General features: G+C 36.6%; 1 protein-coding gene across 1 annotated transcript; it reads left to right on the forward strand.

Moving 5' to 3' along the window:
• The first annotated feature begins 2,809 nt into the window (after positions 1–2,809).
• LOC141299665 (SWI/SNF-related matrix-associated actin-dependent regulator of chromatin subfamily A containing DEAD/H box 1B-like) lies at positions 2,810–11,825 on the forward strand. Its single transcript, XM_073830051.1, has 5 exons — positions 2,810–3,240; positions 3,554–3,672; positions 10,920–11,102; positions 11,179–11,288; positions 11,373–11,825. Exons 1-5 carry the CDS (start codon positions 3,097–3,099, stop codon positions 11,432–11,434), a joined length of 618 nt encoding a protein of 205 aa, XP_073686152.1. The 5' UTR covers positions 2,810–3,096; the 3' UTR covers positions 11,435–11,825.
• Positions 11,826–12,728: the final 903 nt, after the last annotated feature.

Consider the following 12,728-nt stretch of genomic DNA (forward strand, 5'->3'; position numbering starts at 1 on the left):
ATGTGACCCTGGACCACAAAACCAGTCATAAGGGTAAATTTTACAAAACTGAGATGTATACATCATATGAAAGCTCAATAAATCAGCTTTCTATTGATGTATAGTTTGTTAGGATAGGACAATATTTGGCCGAGATACAACTATTTGAAAATCTGGAATCTGAGGGTGCAAAAAAATCAAAATGCTGAGAAAATCACCTTTAAAGTTCTTCAAATTAAGTTCTTAACAATGCATATTACTAATCAAAAATAACATTTGGATATATTTATAGTAGGAATTTTACAAAAAGTCTTCATGGAACATGACCTTTACTTAATTTCCTAATGATTTTTGGCATAAAAGAAAAATCAATAATTTTGACCCATACAATGTATTTTTGGCTATTGCTACAAATATACCCCAGCGACTTAAGACTGGTTTTGTGGTCCAGGGTCACATATATATATATAGTGGGTACGGAAAGTATTCAGTCAAACCCCTTAAATGTTTCACTCTTTGTTATATTGCAGCCATGTGCTGAAATCATTTAAGTTCATTTTTTTTTCCTCATTAATGTACACACATCACCCCATATTGACAGAAAAAGTAGCAGCACCCTTTTGATCTAATACAGTCTTTTTGGGAAATATGCAACAAGTTTTTCACACCTGGATTTGGGGATCCTCTGCCATTCCTCCTTGCAGATCCTCTCCAGTTCTGTCAGGTTGGATAGTAAACGTTGGTGGACAGCCATTTTTAGGTCTCTCCAGAGATGCTCAATTGGGTTTAAGTCAGGGCTCTGGCTGGGCCATTCAAGAATAGTCACGGAGTTGTTGTGAAGCCACTCCTTCGTTCTTTTAGCTGTGTGCTTAGGGTCATTGTCTTGTTGGAAGGTAAACCTTCGGCCCAGTCTGAGGTCCTGAGCACTCTGGAGAAGGTTTTCGTCCAGGATATCCCTGTACTTGACCGCATTCATCTTTCCCTCGATTGCAACCAGTCGTCCTGTCCCTACAGCTGAAAAACACCCCCACAGCATGATGCTGCCACCACCATGCTTCACTGTTGGGACTGTATTGGACAGGTGATGACTTTCTACAACTTTCTCCCATCTCCCAACTGCATCTCTGGAGCTCAGCCACAGTGATCTTTTGGGTTCTTCTTTACCTCTCTCACCAAGGCTCTTCTCCCCCGATAGCTCAGTTTGGCCGGATGGCCAGCTCTAGGAAGGGTTCTGGTCGTCCCAAAAGTCTTCCATTTAAGGATTATGGAGGCCACTGTGCTCTTAGGAACATTAAGTGCAGTAGACATTTTTTTGTAACCTTGGCCAGATCTGTGCCTTGCCACAATTCTGTCTCTGAGCTCTTCAGGCAGTTCCTTTGACCTCATGATTCTCATTTGCTCTGACATGCACTGTCAGCTGTAAGGTCTTATATAGACAGGTGTGTGGCTTTCCTAATCAAGTCCAATCAGTATAATCAAACACAGCTGGACTCAAATGAAGGTGTAGAACCATCTCAAGGATGATCAGAAGAAATGAACAGCACCTGAGTTAAATATATGAGTGTCACAGCAAAGGGTCTGAATACTTAGGACCATGTGATATTTCAGTTTTACTTTTTTATTAAATCTGCAAAAATGTCAACAATTCTGTGTTTTTCTGTCAATATGGGGTGCTGTGTGTACATTAATGAGGAAAAAAATTAACTTAAATGATTTCAGCAAATGGCTGCAATATAACAAAGAGTGAAACAATTAAGGGGGTCTGAATACTTTAATCTATATTAATCTAGATTAAAATGGCTCATTTGAATTCTGCTGAAGGCATTCAGAATATGTGTGCGACCCAAATAATGACTAAAAGTAAGTCTTTGAGAACGGGTTTCTCAAGCCAGGTGGCCCATTAGACCAGGGGCTCATCTCCTGTTTCCAAAATGCATCACAAACTGCTTGACAATTGCATTTACAACAATTAACTATACAAACTTGTGTAACCAACTATTCCTACACTGCATGTACTTCTGCGTAAAAGGCTGCGCGACGTGCGCGTTGCAGTTAAATACACAGACGCGCGGGCATGGATATCTGCATGCATAGTTAAAACTGCGTTGCTTTTAAAACCGTCAATTCAGTTGTTGCATATAGTTTAATGTCTTTATTTCGGGATTATCAAAGTAAATTATAACTCAAATTTGAGATTTTACTGGGGCACAGCAGATTTTCACTGGGGCACGTGCTCCAGTAAGGGTCTAGCAACGTACCTGCCCTGAAGCAAACCCGGCTGCTTCATAGCTGCATCCATGTTAGCATGTCTCGTTTGATTTGGTAATTTCACAGTAGGCATACACACAGGTTTGAAGACTCGTTCTCGCCCCCTACAGTGCAATTCGGCTAGGAATACATCCGTGCTAAAATATCAAGGTGAAAGTCATCATAGCTTGTGTAGTATAGACCCAGCTCCCAACCAAACTTTGAGGACAGATTAACGGCGATATTTTTTTTTATCGCCCGATAAGAGTCTCACGTTAACGCAGCACGTTAACACCAATAACGGCCCACCACTAATATATATATATATATATATATATATATATATATATATATATATATACATATACATATATATACATATATATTACATTGCACATTTACATTGCAATATTATTGTTGTAAAAAGTATTTTTATAATTTATTAAATATTATAAAAATATAATAATATAAAAATAGAAATATTATTATTGTTAAATACTCATGTAATGTGAATATTATTTAAGCAATAAGGTACGATAATGGTTCAGTTATTGTGCCAAAATTATTAAATAAAACAATTACTAACTGGTTCTCAGTTCTGCATTTCTGTCATAATCATAAACATAATCTGTATAAACTTTATTAAGTCATAAAACAGCATTATTAGTTAATCTTGAATTAGTGCTTCATAAAGACCTGCAGCAGCAAATAATCATAATTAGGACAGATATTTATTGCGACTGTATTTTTTTTATTTGCCATCACTTGTTTTTGTTATGTGTGTGTCTTATCTGAAGCGTCTGTGTGTGTTACCGTTAATTCCAGGAGCCGAGTCACCGTGACGCAGATCCCGCTCTCATCAAAGAGGACATGGAGGTGCTCTCAGACTTTGAGTTGCACCGCCTCTGTCAGCAGTATTCTGTACTGCAGGAATACCAACTCGACACAGACATACTGCTGGACTCGGGGAAGTTCAGCCTTCTCGCACAGCTGCTGAACTCCCTCAAGGAGAAGGTTGGGGGAAAACAGATTCCTGTAATGTTCGGCAGACCAAATTACATTCTCAACAACGCCTCCGAGTATAATGAAACTTATTTAACTGAGTGGAGAAATACACTGTAATCCAAATTACACCATACTGCATACTGTCACCTACAGACGTAGTGTATACTTGGTTACAGCACACAGCAGACGACATGTAATTCCAAATCATATTACCTTCTTTCTTCTGTAGAACACAAAAGCAGATGTTTAGCAGAATGTTCACGCTGCTCTTTTCCATGCAATGAATTTGATCATGTCGTCCTCTCGTTTTCTTCTCTTGCAGGGTGATCGAGTTGTGCTGTTTAGCCAGTTCACAATGATGCTTGACATTCTGGAGATGTTCCTGAGACATCATAAGCACAGATACAACCGACTGGACGGTTCAACCCCTATGAGTGACAGGTAAACACACTTAGATGTCAAATGTTGCTGAGTAAAGGATCTTAGGCAATCTCAGATCATCAACGACATCAACTGTGTCCTTCTGTGGTCAGCCCAAGTCCAGACTCAGGACAGCGAACATGATGCTTATTGTGTCTCGTCACAGCTGGATCGTCTCTTTCACAGACACGGAGTTCTTCATACATGTCCTTGAAAACTAAGTCTTAGTTTCATGGAAACAGACTATTGGCTTCGTGTTCAATCCCACAGACTTACATTGACGGAATGTTCAAATGAGCCAAGACGAGCCAATGATTTGTTTTAAATAAACTGGTTTTAGCTGTTTTTTAGCTGTTATTCGCTATATAAACTGGTTTTAGCTGTTTTCTTAGCTGTTTTTTTTTTTTTAGCTTTTTGCTAAATTAGCTGCTTTTAGCTGTTGTTTAGCTGTTTTTTAGCTTTTTTGCTAAATTAGCTGCTTTTAGCTGTTGTTTAGCTGTTTTCGTTAAATCAGCTGCTTTTAGCTGCTTTTAGCTGTTGTTTAGCTGTTTTCGTTAAATTAGCTGCTTTTAGCTGTTTAGCTGTTTTCGTTAAATTAGCTGCTTTTAGCTGTTGTTTAGCTGTTGTTTAGCTGTTTTCGTTAAATTAGCTGCTTTTAGCTGTTGTTTAGCTGTTTTCGTTAAATCAGCTGCTTTTAGCTGTTGTTTAGCTGTTTTCGTTAAATTAGCTGCTTTTAGCTGTTGTTTAGCTGTTTTTTTTTAGCTTTTTTGCTAAATTAGCTGCTTTTAGCTGTTGTTTAGCTGTTTTCGTTAAATCAGCTGCTTTTAGCTGCTTTTAGCTGTTGTTTAGCTGTTTCGTTAAATTAGCTGCTTTTAGCTGTTGTTTAACTGTTTTTTAGCTTTTTGCTAAATTAGCTGCTTTTAGCTGTTGTTTAGCTGTTTTTTAGCTTTTTTGCTAAATTAGCTGCTTTTAGCTGTTGTTTAGCTGTTTTCGTTAAATCAGCTGCTTTTAGCTGCTTTTAGCTGTTGTTTAGCTGTTTTCGTTAAATTAGCTGTTTTTAGCTGTTGTTTAGCTGTTTTCGTTAAATTAGCTGCTTTTAGCTGTTGTTTAGCTGTTTTCGTTAAATCAGCTGCTTTTAGCTGTTGTTTAGCTGTTTTCGTTAAATCAGCTGCTTTTAGCTGGTTTTAGCTGTTTTTGTTAGGTTTTATTTGTGAAATCAGTTGCTTTAACTGGTTTTTAGTTTTTTTTTTCTAAATCTGCTGCTTTTAGCTGACTTTTAGCTGTTATTCATTAAATTTACTGATTTTAGCTGTTTTTTGTCTTTTTTGCTAAATCAGCTGTTTTTAGCTGATTTTAACTGGTTTTTAACTGTTATTCGCTAAACTTTTTCTGCTAAAAGAACTAGTTTTGGCTGTTTTAAGCTTTTTTGCTTAATCAGGTTTTAGCTGGTTTTTAGCTGTTATTCATTAAATGAAGCTTTTTGCTAAATCGATGCTTTTTGCTGCTTCTTAGCTGTTCTTTGTTAAATCCACTGGTTTTAGCTGTTTTTTTTTAGCTTTTTTGTTAAAGCAACTGGTTTTAGCTGTTTTTTAGCTTTTTCGCTAAATTAGCTGCTTTTAGCTGTTGTTTAGCTGTTTTCGTTAAATCAGCTGCTTTTAGCTGGTTTTAGCTGTTTTTTAGCTTTTTCGCTAAATTAGCTGCTTTTAGCTGTTGTTTAGCTGTTTTCGTTAAATCAGCTGCTTTTAGCTGCTTTTAGCTGTTTTTTAGCTTTTTCGCTAAATTAGCTGCTTTTAGCTGGTTTTAGCTGTTTTCGTTAAATCAGCTGCTTTTAGCTGCTGTTTAGCTGTTTTCGTTAAATCAGCTGCTTTTAGCTGTTGTTTAGCTGTTTTCGTTAAATTAGCTGCTTTTAGCTGTTGTTTAGCTGTTTTTTTAGCTTTTTTGCTACATTAGCTGCTTTTAGCTGTTGTTTAGCTGTTTTCGTTAAATCAGCTGCTTTTAGCTGCTTTTAGCTGTTTTTTAGCTGTTTTCGTTAAATTAGCTGTTTTTAGCTGTTGTTTAGCTGTTTTCGTTAAATTAGCTGCTTTTAGCTGCTGTTTAGCTGTTTTTTAGCTTTTTGCTAAATTAGCTGCTTTTAGCTGTTGTTTAGCTGTTTTTAGCTTTTTTGCTAAATTAGCTGCTTTTAGCTGTTGTTTAGCTGTTTTCGTTAAATCAGCTGCTTTTAGCTGCTTTTAGCTGTTGTTTAGCTGTTTTCGTTAAATTAGCTGTTTTTAGCTGTTGTTTAGCTGTTTTCGTTAAATTAGCTGCTTTTAGCTGTTGTTTAGCTGTTTTCGTTAAATTAGCTGCTTTTAGCTGTTGTTTAGCTGTTTTCGTTAAATTAGCTGCTTTTAGCTGTTGTTTAGCTGTTTTCGTTAAATTAGCTGCTTTTAGCTGTTGTTTAGCTGTTTTCGTTAAATCAGCTGCTTTTAGCTGCTTTTAGCTGTTGTTTAGCTGTTTTCGTTAAATCAGCTGCTTTTAGCTGGTTTTAGCTGTTTTTTAGCTTTTTCGTTAAATTAGCTGCTTTTAGCTGTTGTTTAGCTGTTTTCGTTAAATCAGCTGCTTTTAGCTGTTTTTTAGCTTTATCGTTAAATTAGCTGCTTTTAGCTGTTGTTTAGCTGTTTTCGTTAAATCAGCTGCTTTTAGCTGCTTTTAGCTGTTGTTTAGCTGTTTTCGTTAAATCAGCTGCTTTTAGCTGGTTTTAGCTGTTTTTTTTAGCTTTTTCGTTAAATCAGCTGCTTTTAGCTGGTTTTAGCTGTTGTTTAGCTGTTTTCGTTAAATCAGCTGGTTTTAGCTGTTATTTATTGAACGAACTAGTTTTAGCTGTATTTTTCTTTAGCCTTTTTGCTAAATCAGCTGCTTTTCACTGATTTGCAGGCACGTGCGGGGGGGGGGGGGGTGGTGGAGGGTGCTCGAGCACCCGCCCCTTTTGCTCAGATGCCCAAAGTGCCCTTCTGTCAAAGGTCTGCTCTTTTTTTTTTTCTTTAAATGTAATGCAGGGCTCGCAAAATCGCTAGCCCGACGTCCCGGGGCTATTGGCTGTATCCGAATTTGCTCCCTATACCCTCAAATAGGGCACTATTTGAGGGGACAGCCATTTTAAGTGGTGTTCGAAACCATAGTGGACATTCCCGAGTGCACTCATTCAATCCCACAATGCACCGCAAAAACGAGTGTACAACCGATGTACGCTCAACAGCTAGAGATAACCCATAATGCACTGTGAGAGTCGCACGCTGACTGAATTCCCGCATCTCGACAGACGATGGCGCCCGCAGCTGAATCAGCTGGTTTTAGCTGGTTTTACCTGTTATTTATTGAACGAACTAGTTTTAGCTGTATTTTTCTTTAGCCTTTTTGCTAAATCAGCTGCTTTTCACTGATTTGCAGGCACGTGCGGGGGGGGGTGGTGGTGGAGGGTGCTCGAGCACCCGCCCCTTTTGCTCAGATGCCCAAAGTGCCCTTCTGTCAAAGGTCTGCTCTTTTTTTTTTTCTTTAAATGTAATGCAGGGCTCGCAAAATCGCTAGCCCGACGTCCCGGGGCTATTGGCTGTATCCGAATTCGCCCCCTATACCCTCAAATAGGGCACTATTTGAGGGGACAGCCATTTTAAGTGGTGTTCGAAACCATAGTGGACATTCCCGAGTGCACTCATTCAATCCCACAATGCACCGCAAAAACGAGTGTACAACCGATGTACGCTCAACAGCTAGAGATAACCCATAATGCACTGTGAGAGTCGCACGCTGACTGAATTCCCGCATCTCGACAGACGATGGCGCCCGCAGCTGAATCATCATCCATCTGTTCATTTTACAACGCGCTCGTCCACTGCGTAATACAGCATACAACACAGGTACAAATTCGTTGTAAATTGATTATTAAATTGTTGAACCAGTGTTTATACACAAATTCCCTGACATAGTTCAAGATAAATCCTTTAATCTTACTACTAGAACTGTCCGTTTTAAATGATTGTTAAACAGTTAGCAATGCTATGCAAAAGCGGCAGTCCTTCCGGTGCACTTAGTGTCCGAATTCACTCACTCGTTTTCATTCACTCCTTCAAGTGAACTGTACGAGTGGACTAATGTAGGGAATAGTGAATAGGGTATAGGGGGCGATTTCGGATACAGCCATTGTGTTTTCCAGTCGGGCTACCAAAATGTTTGACCGGCTGCCCGACGGGCTATCATAAAGGAGAGGGCACCTGCAGGTCCTTAAAAACTCCTCAATTTAGTTGTATCAAATTTAAGGCCATAAAAAGTTTTAAAAATGTTAAATAGTATAAGAAAATACTTAATTATAATTTAAGAGGTCTTACAGTTGGGGACGGAAAGACGAGAAAAGCGATAGGGCTGGATTAATCTTTAAAAGGCAATGATGTCATTGAATAAATATGCATGCTGTAGATTTCAAAGTCAAAACGCGGTACTGATGTCTTTATATGAATGTATCTGAAGGGAACCGACTGTCCTCAGAAACATGTCGTTGTAATTTTCATTTATTGCCTGATAAACAGCGTTAATGCTGATTTGTATACAGCCGTTACTAGGGAAACCTTAATATTTCAGCGCTCTTAAAGCGCCCCCTTGTGACAGAGAGTGACTTTTTCTTTTCCACATTTTTTCAGCTCTTTATGGTCAAATTATTGCAATTATCGACCTACGTTGTTATGCAGCAAACACAGTTGTGTGAAAGAAGTTAATGTGCCTTCTAAAAATCTAAACAAATAAGACAGTGATATTTATTTTTTAAATAAATATAATAAATGATATACTCGATTTATCCCTTTTAATGGTATAAAGGCTGAAATTCCATTGTATAAGATATTTTGTTTTGTGTGTAGCTGTATCTGAATTATAAATCATGCCATTTTATGCCTTAATATTCTACCGTACATTGTCAAATCCTACTCATACTGTTCATTTTACTTCTGCGGCTCTTAAAAAGGGTCACAAATTGCCTTAAATTGATATTTAAAATATTTTAAATAGTGAAATAAAATTCCTTCCTTAATACGTTTGTTTTAATTAGATACTCTGCAGTAAAGCCTGTTGTCTACAATCTTACAATGCAATACATCAGGGGCCACATATAGTTTCAATAGTGACCACTCAGAGTTTAATATAACAGCTGTTCTTTATCATTGTGTTTAACAGAGAGAAGAAAATCTTTAGGTTTGACAATTTAATACACAACAATTTCTAATCAAAATGAATAGGTCCAAGGAAAATATTTTTTAACTTTTAAACATTAAAATGGTCTTTTATGTTCCGTTTCTTTCTCAAAACTGCTTCACAGCATTGGCTGCTAGAGGCCACTGTAATAATACATATATGTGACCCTGGTCCACAAAACCAGTCTTAAGTAGCACAGGAATATTTGTAGCAATAGCCAAAAATACATTGTATGGGTCAAAATTATATATTTTTCTTTTATGGAAAAAATCATTAGGATATTAAGTAAAGATCATGTTCCATGAATATATTTTTAAAATTTCCTACCATAAATATACCATAAACTAGTAATATGCATTGCTGAAAACTTCATTTGGACAACTTTTAAGGCTATTTTCTCAATATTTAGATTGTTTTGCACCCTCAGCTTCCAGGTTTTCAAATAGTTGTATCACAGACAAACATTGTCCTATAACAAACCATACATCAATGAAAAGCTTATTTACTCAATTTTGAAAAAAATACACTTATGACTGGTTTTGTGGTCCATGGTCACATATCAGCAAGGAATGTGTCACAATATACAGTACAGTATTGCTGTACTGATGTTTTGAGCACAGCCCTATTTATGGAGCCCCTTTTATAGTGAAAAAAAATATGACTGATTCTGTTGTTTGAGTCCTGAAACGCAATTAAAACTTAAAATAATGCATAATTTGTCTTATTAATGACATTGTTACTTGTTACATAAGTAACTGGATGCCTACAATGAGGTGATGGACCCGAGGGGCTCTTTATTGCCTTCTTTCAGATGGCCTTTTTATACTTTGAGCACCTGCCCCTTTAAAGGTCTCTGCATGGCCCTGCTGATTTGTAGCTGTTTTTGTTAAATCCGCTGGTTTTAAGATGCTATTCGCTAAATGAACTGATTTTACTTTTTATTTTATTTTATTTTTTTGCTTTTTTGCAATATCGGCTGGTTTTACCTGATTTTTAGCTGTTTTTTGTTCAATCTGTTGATTGAACTAGTTGTATTTTTTTTTTCAGGTTTTTGCTAAATCAGCTGGTTTTAGCTGCTTTATTTTATTTTTAGTTTTTATCTGGTTTTATTTTCTTAGCTTTTTTTGTGAAATCAATTGGTTTTAGCTCGGGGGGGGGGGGGGGGGGGTTGCTAAATCAGGCTAGGCTTTTTCAAGCCAACTGAAAGTTTGTCTACAAACTTTTTTTTTTAAATCTAGTATTAATAATAATATCTGTTAATATATTTTATAATATATTTTAGCACTGTGAAGCAAAGCTGAACTTTCAGCATCATTAATTCAGTCTTCAGTGTCACATGATTTTTCAGAAATTGCTCAAGAAACATTTCTTATTATTATAGGTGTTCTAAACAGTTGTGCTGCTTCATATATTTGTGGAAACTGTGATATATTTTTCTGGATTTTTGGATAAAAAGTTCAGCATTTATTTGAAATAGAAATCTTTTGTAACATTTATACATCTAAATTGTCACGTTTGATCAATATAATGACCCATGCTGAATATAAGTATTAACTACTTGCAAAAAACAAATCTCACTGACCTCAAACTTATCAACATTAATGTCCTCTTTAAGAGATAATCTACTCCTATCCATTTAAGTTACTAGATGATGATCTAATTATTAAAACAGATGTAAACAGTTAATTATCCAATATTAATCATGATAAACAAAAAAGCACAGATATCAGCCAATAACTGATATGGCATTGATAAATTGTGCATATTGTTCATGGTGGATGTCCACCAAAATTGTATTATTGTGATAATGGCGTAAAAGGGGGGTTGTTACCAAAAGGTTAAGTACTAGCCACAATTCATTCAGTTTCATTCATGTAGGTTAACATCCTGTTCTCCCACTATTGTTTTCTTTGCCAAAGCACTTAACCCCATAATCCACAGGGACTTTTGCTACTGTTAGCGTACTGTAAATCACTTCAGATGGAGAAAAAGTGTCTTCCTAATGCCAATTAAGTAAATGGACATTAAGTGTAAATCTCACTGGGCTTTTACAGGATTGGGCTGATTGACCAGTTCAACACAGACCAGGATATATTTGTGTTCCTGCTGTCCACCAGAGCCGGAGGACTGGGCATTAACCTGACTTCAGCCAATGTGGTCATCCTTCATGATATCGACTGCAACCCTTACAATGACAAACAGGCAGAGGGACGCTGCCACCGGGTGGGACAAACCAGGTAAGTGAACACTGCTCACATGTGTCCCACAGTAGGCTTTCCTTTTGTTTCACTCAATGCATTTGTCCCATTTAAGGATAGTGAAAGTGATCAAACTGATAAGTAAGGACTCCATAGAGGACGCCATGCTCCGCATTGGAGAAAGAAAACTCAAACTAGAGCAGGACATGACTGCAACTCAGGAGGGTGAGAACACTTTAATAAAGCTCACAGGGAATTTTTTACGTGTTTTTTTTGTAAAATTAATACAAATGTGCTTGGTTCTTTCAGGAGAAGAGGACACATTACCTGATGATATGACCTCGCTGCTCAAAGCTTCTCTCGGACTCTGAAAGCTGGCTCAGGCTCAGAGCGTATTGTGATATTGTGAGTGAATCTGAAAGACAAAAAAAGTACTGTAGCAAACTAAAGTTTGATTTCATATACTACTTGCAAAAATGAGGTTCAAAGAAGTTTACATTTCTACTGTTTATGGCAAAAACACTGTAATACTGTGGTGATGATTGTGTTTGTTTGACTGTTTTTGTATTCATGGTTTAAAACCTCAGTTGTTTGATAAAAAAAAGTGAATGTTGTTCAAGGATATTTTGTTTATTTGATTTTGTGGTTTTGGTCTGGATCTGGGTCTCAGCTTAGAATCTCAGATAAGGAAACAGTCAATTTCCAGCAGCTGTACAATGTGACCCAGTGCCGGAAATAAACGTTTTAATAAATTCAGCATTTTCTCTGTTTCAGTTTATTAAAATGACAGCATGGTTCTTGGACTAACAGTTGCATCCAAACACTGAATCTTGGAAAGGTTACTCATAGTTATACACCTATACTCTTAAAAATAAAGGTTCCTTTTTTACCATTTATGGCTAAAGAACACTCATGGATTTTTTTCCCAAGGGTTCTTTATCCACCTTTTTCCTAAACGCAGAAGTAAGCTTATGGGTGAGACTTCTGGTTCATTATCCGCTATAATAACGAGAAGAATAACTGATTTACTGCTCAAGAATTCTTTATAAAAATAACAACGTGCAGTAAATGGTAAAAAGATTTGCACTACAAACCAGTGTGCTTATAGTTAGAATAATACATTAAAATAATATGCTAAGTCGCTCCAATTTGATATCAATCAGGAAAACGAGCTTTTTTTATACAGCTAAAAATAGCTGGATGCTTATAAGAGCAGAAGCCACACCCATAAAATTTACAAATGGCCACGCCCACTCTTACGGAAAGAAAAAGGTGGATAGTGGAAAAGTGTTTTCAGACTATTAAACGTTCCTTACACACTAAGAAAAAGAATCTTTTGAGAACTGTTCACTGAAAAGTTCCTTGGTGTGAAAACCCCTTTTAGGATTTTGTTTGTTTGTTTGTTTTAGATATTTTGTCATATTAAAATGTTTTTACACCCATTATGGGTCAATTATATAAAAACTCGAAGCAAATATTTTTTTTAAAAATGACTCATAGAAGCACTTAAAAATAAAATAAAAACACTAAAACATACCAGAGCATGTGTGAATATCTGACGACATTGGCACCGTATTAAACGAACTTATAAAAAGATTTCATAACAACATAATAAATCAAGAAACAATACATAATATTTTGAATAGTCTAATAATCAGAAAGTAG

Source organism: Garra rufa, chromosome 23 (genome assembly GCF_049309525.1).
Source record: "Garra rufa chromosome 23, GarRuf1.0, whole genome shotgun sequence".
Lineage (NCBI taxonomy): Eukaryota > Metazoa > Chordata > Actinopteri > Cypriniformes > Cyprinidae > Garra > Garra rufa.

Coding starts and splice junctions, on each gene's coding strand:
- LOC141299665 (XM_073830051.1), top strand. CDS start 3,097: ATGGAGGTGCTCTCAGACTTTGAGTTGCACCGCCTCTGTCAGCAGTAT. Junction 11,103..11,178: donor CACCGGGTGGGACAAACCAG/GTAAGTGAACAC, acceptor GTCCCATTTAAG/GATAGTGAAAGTGATCAAAC. Junction 11,289..11,372: donor CATGACTGCAACTCAGGAGG/GTGAGAACACTT, acceptor TGGTTCTTTCAG/GAGAAGAGGACACATTACCT.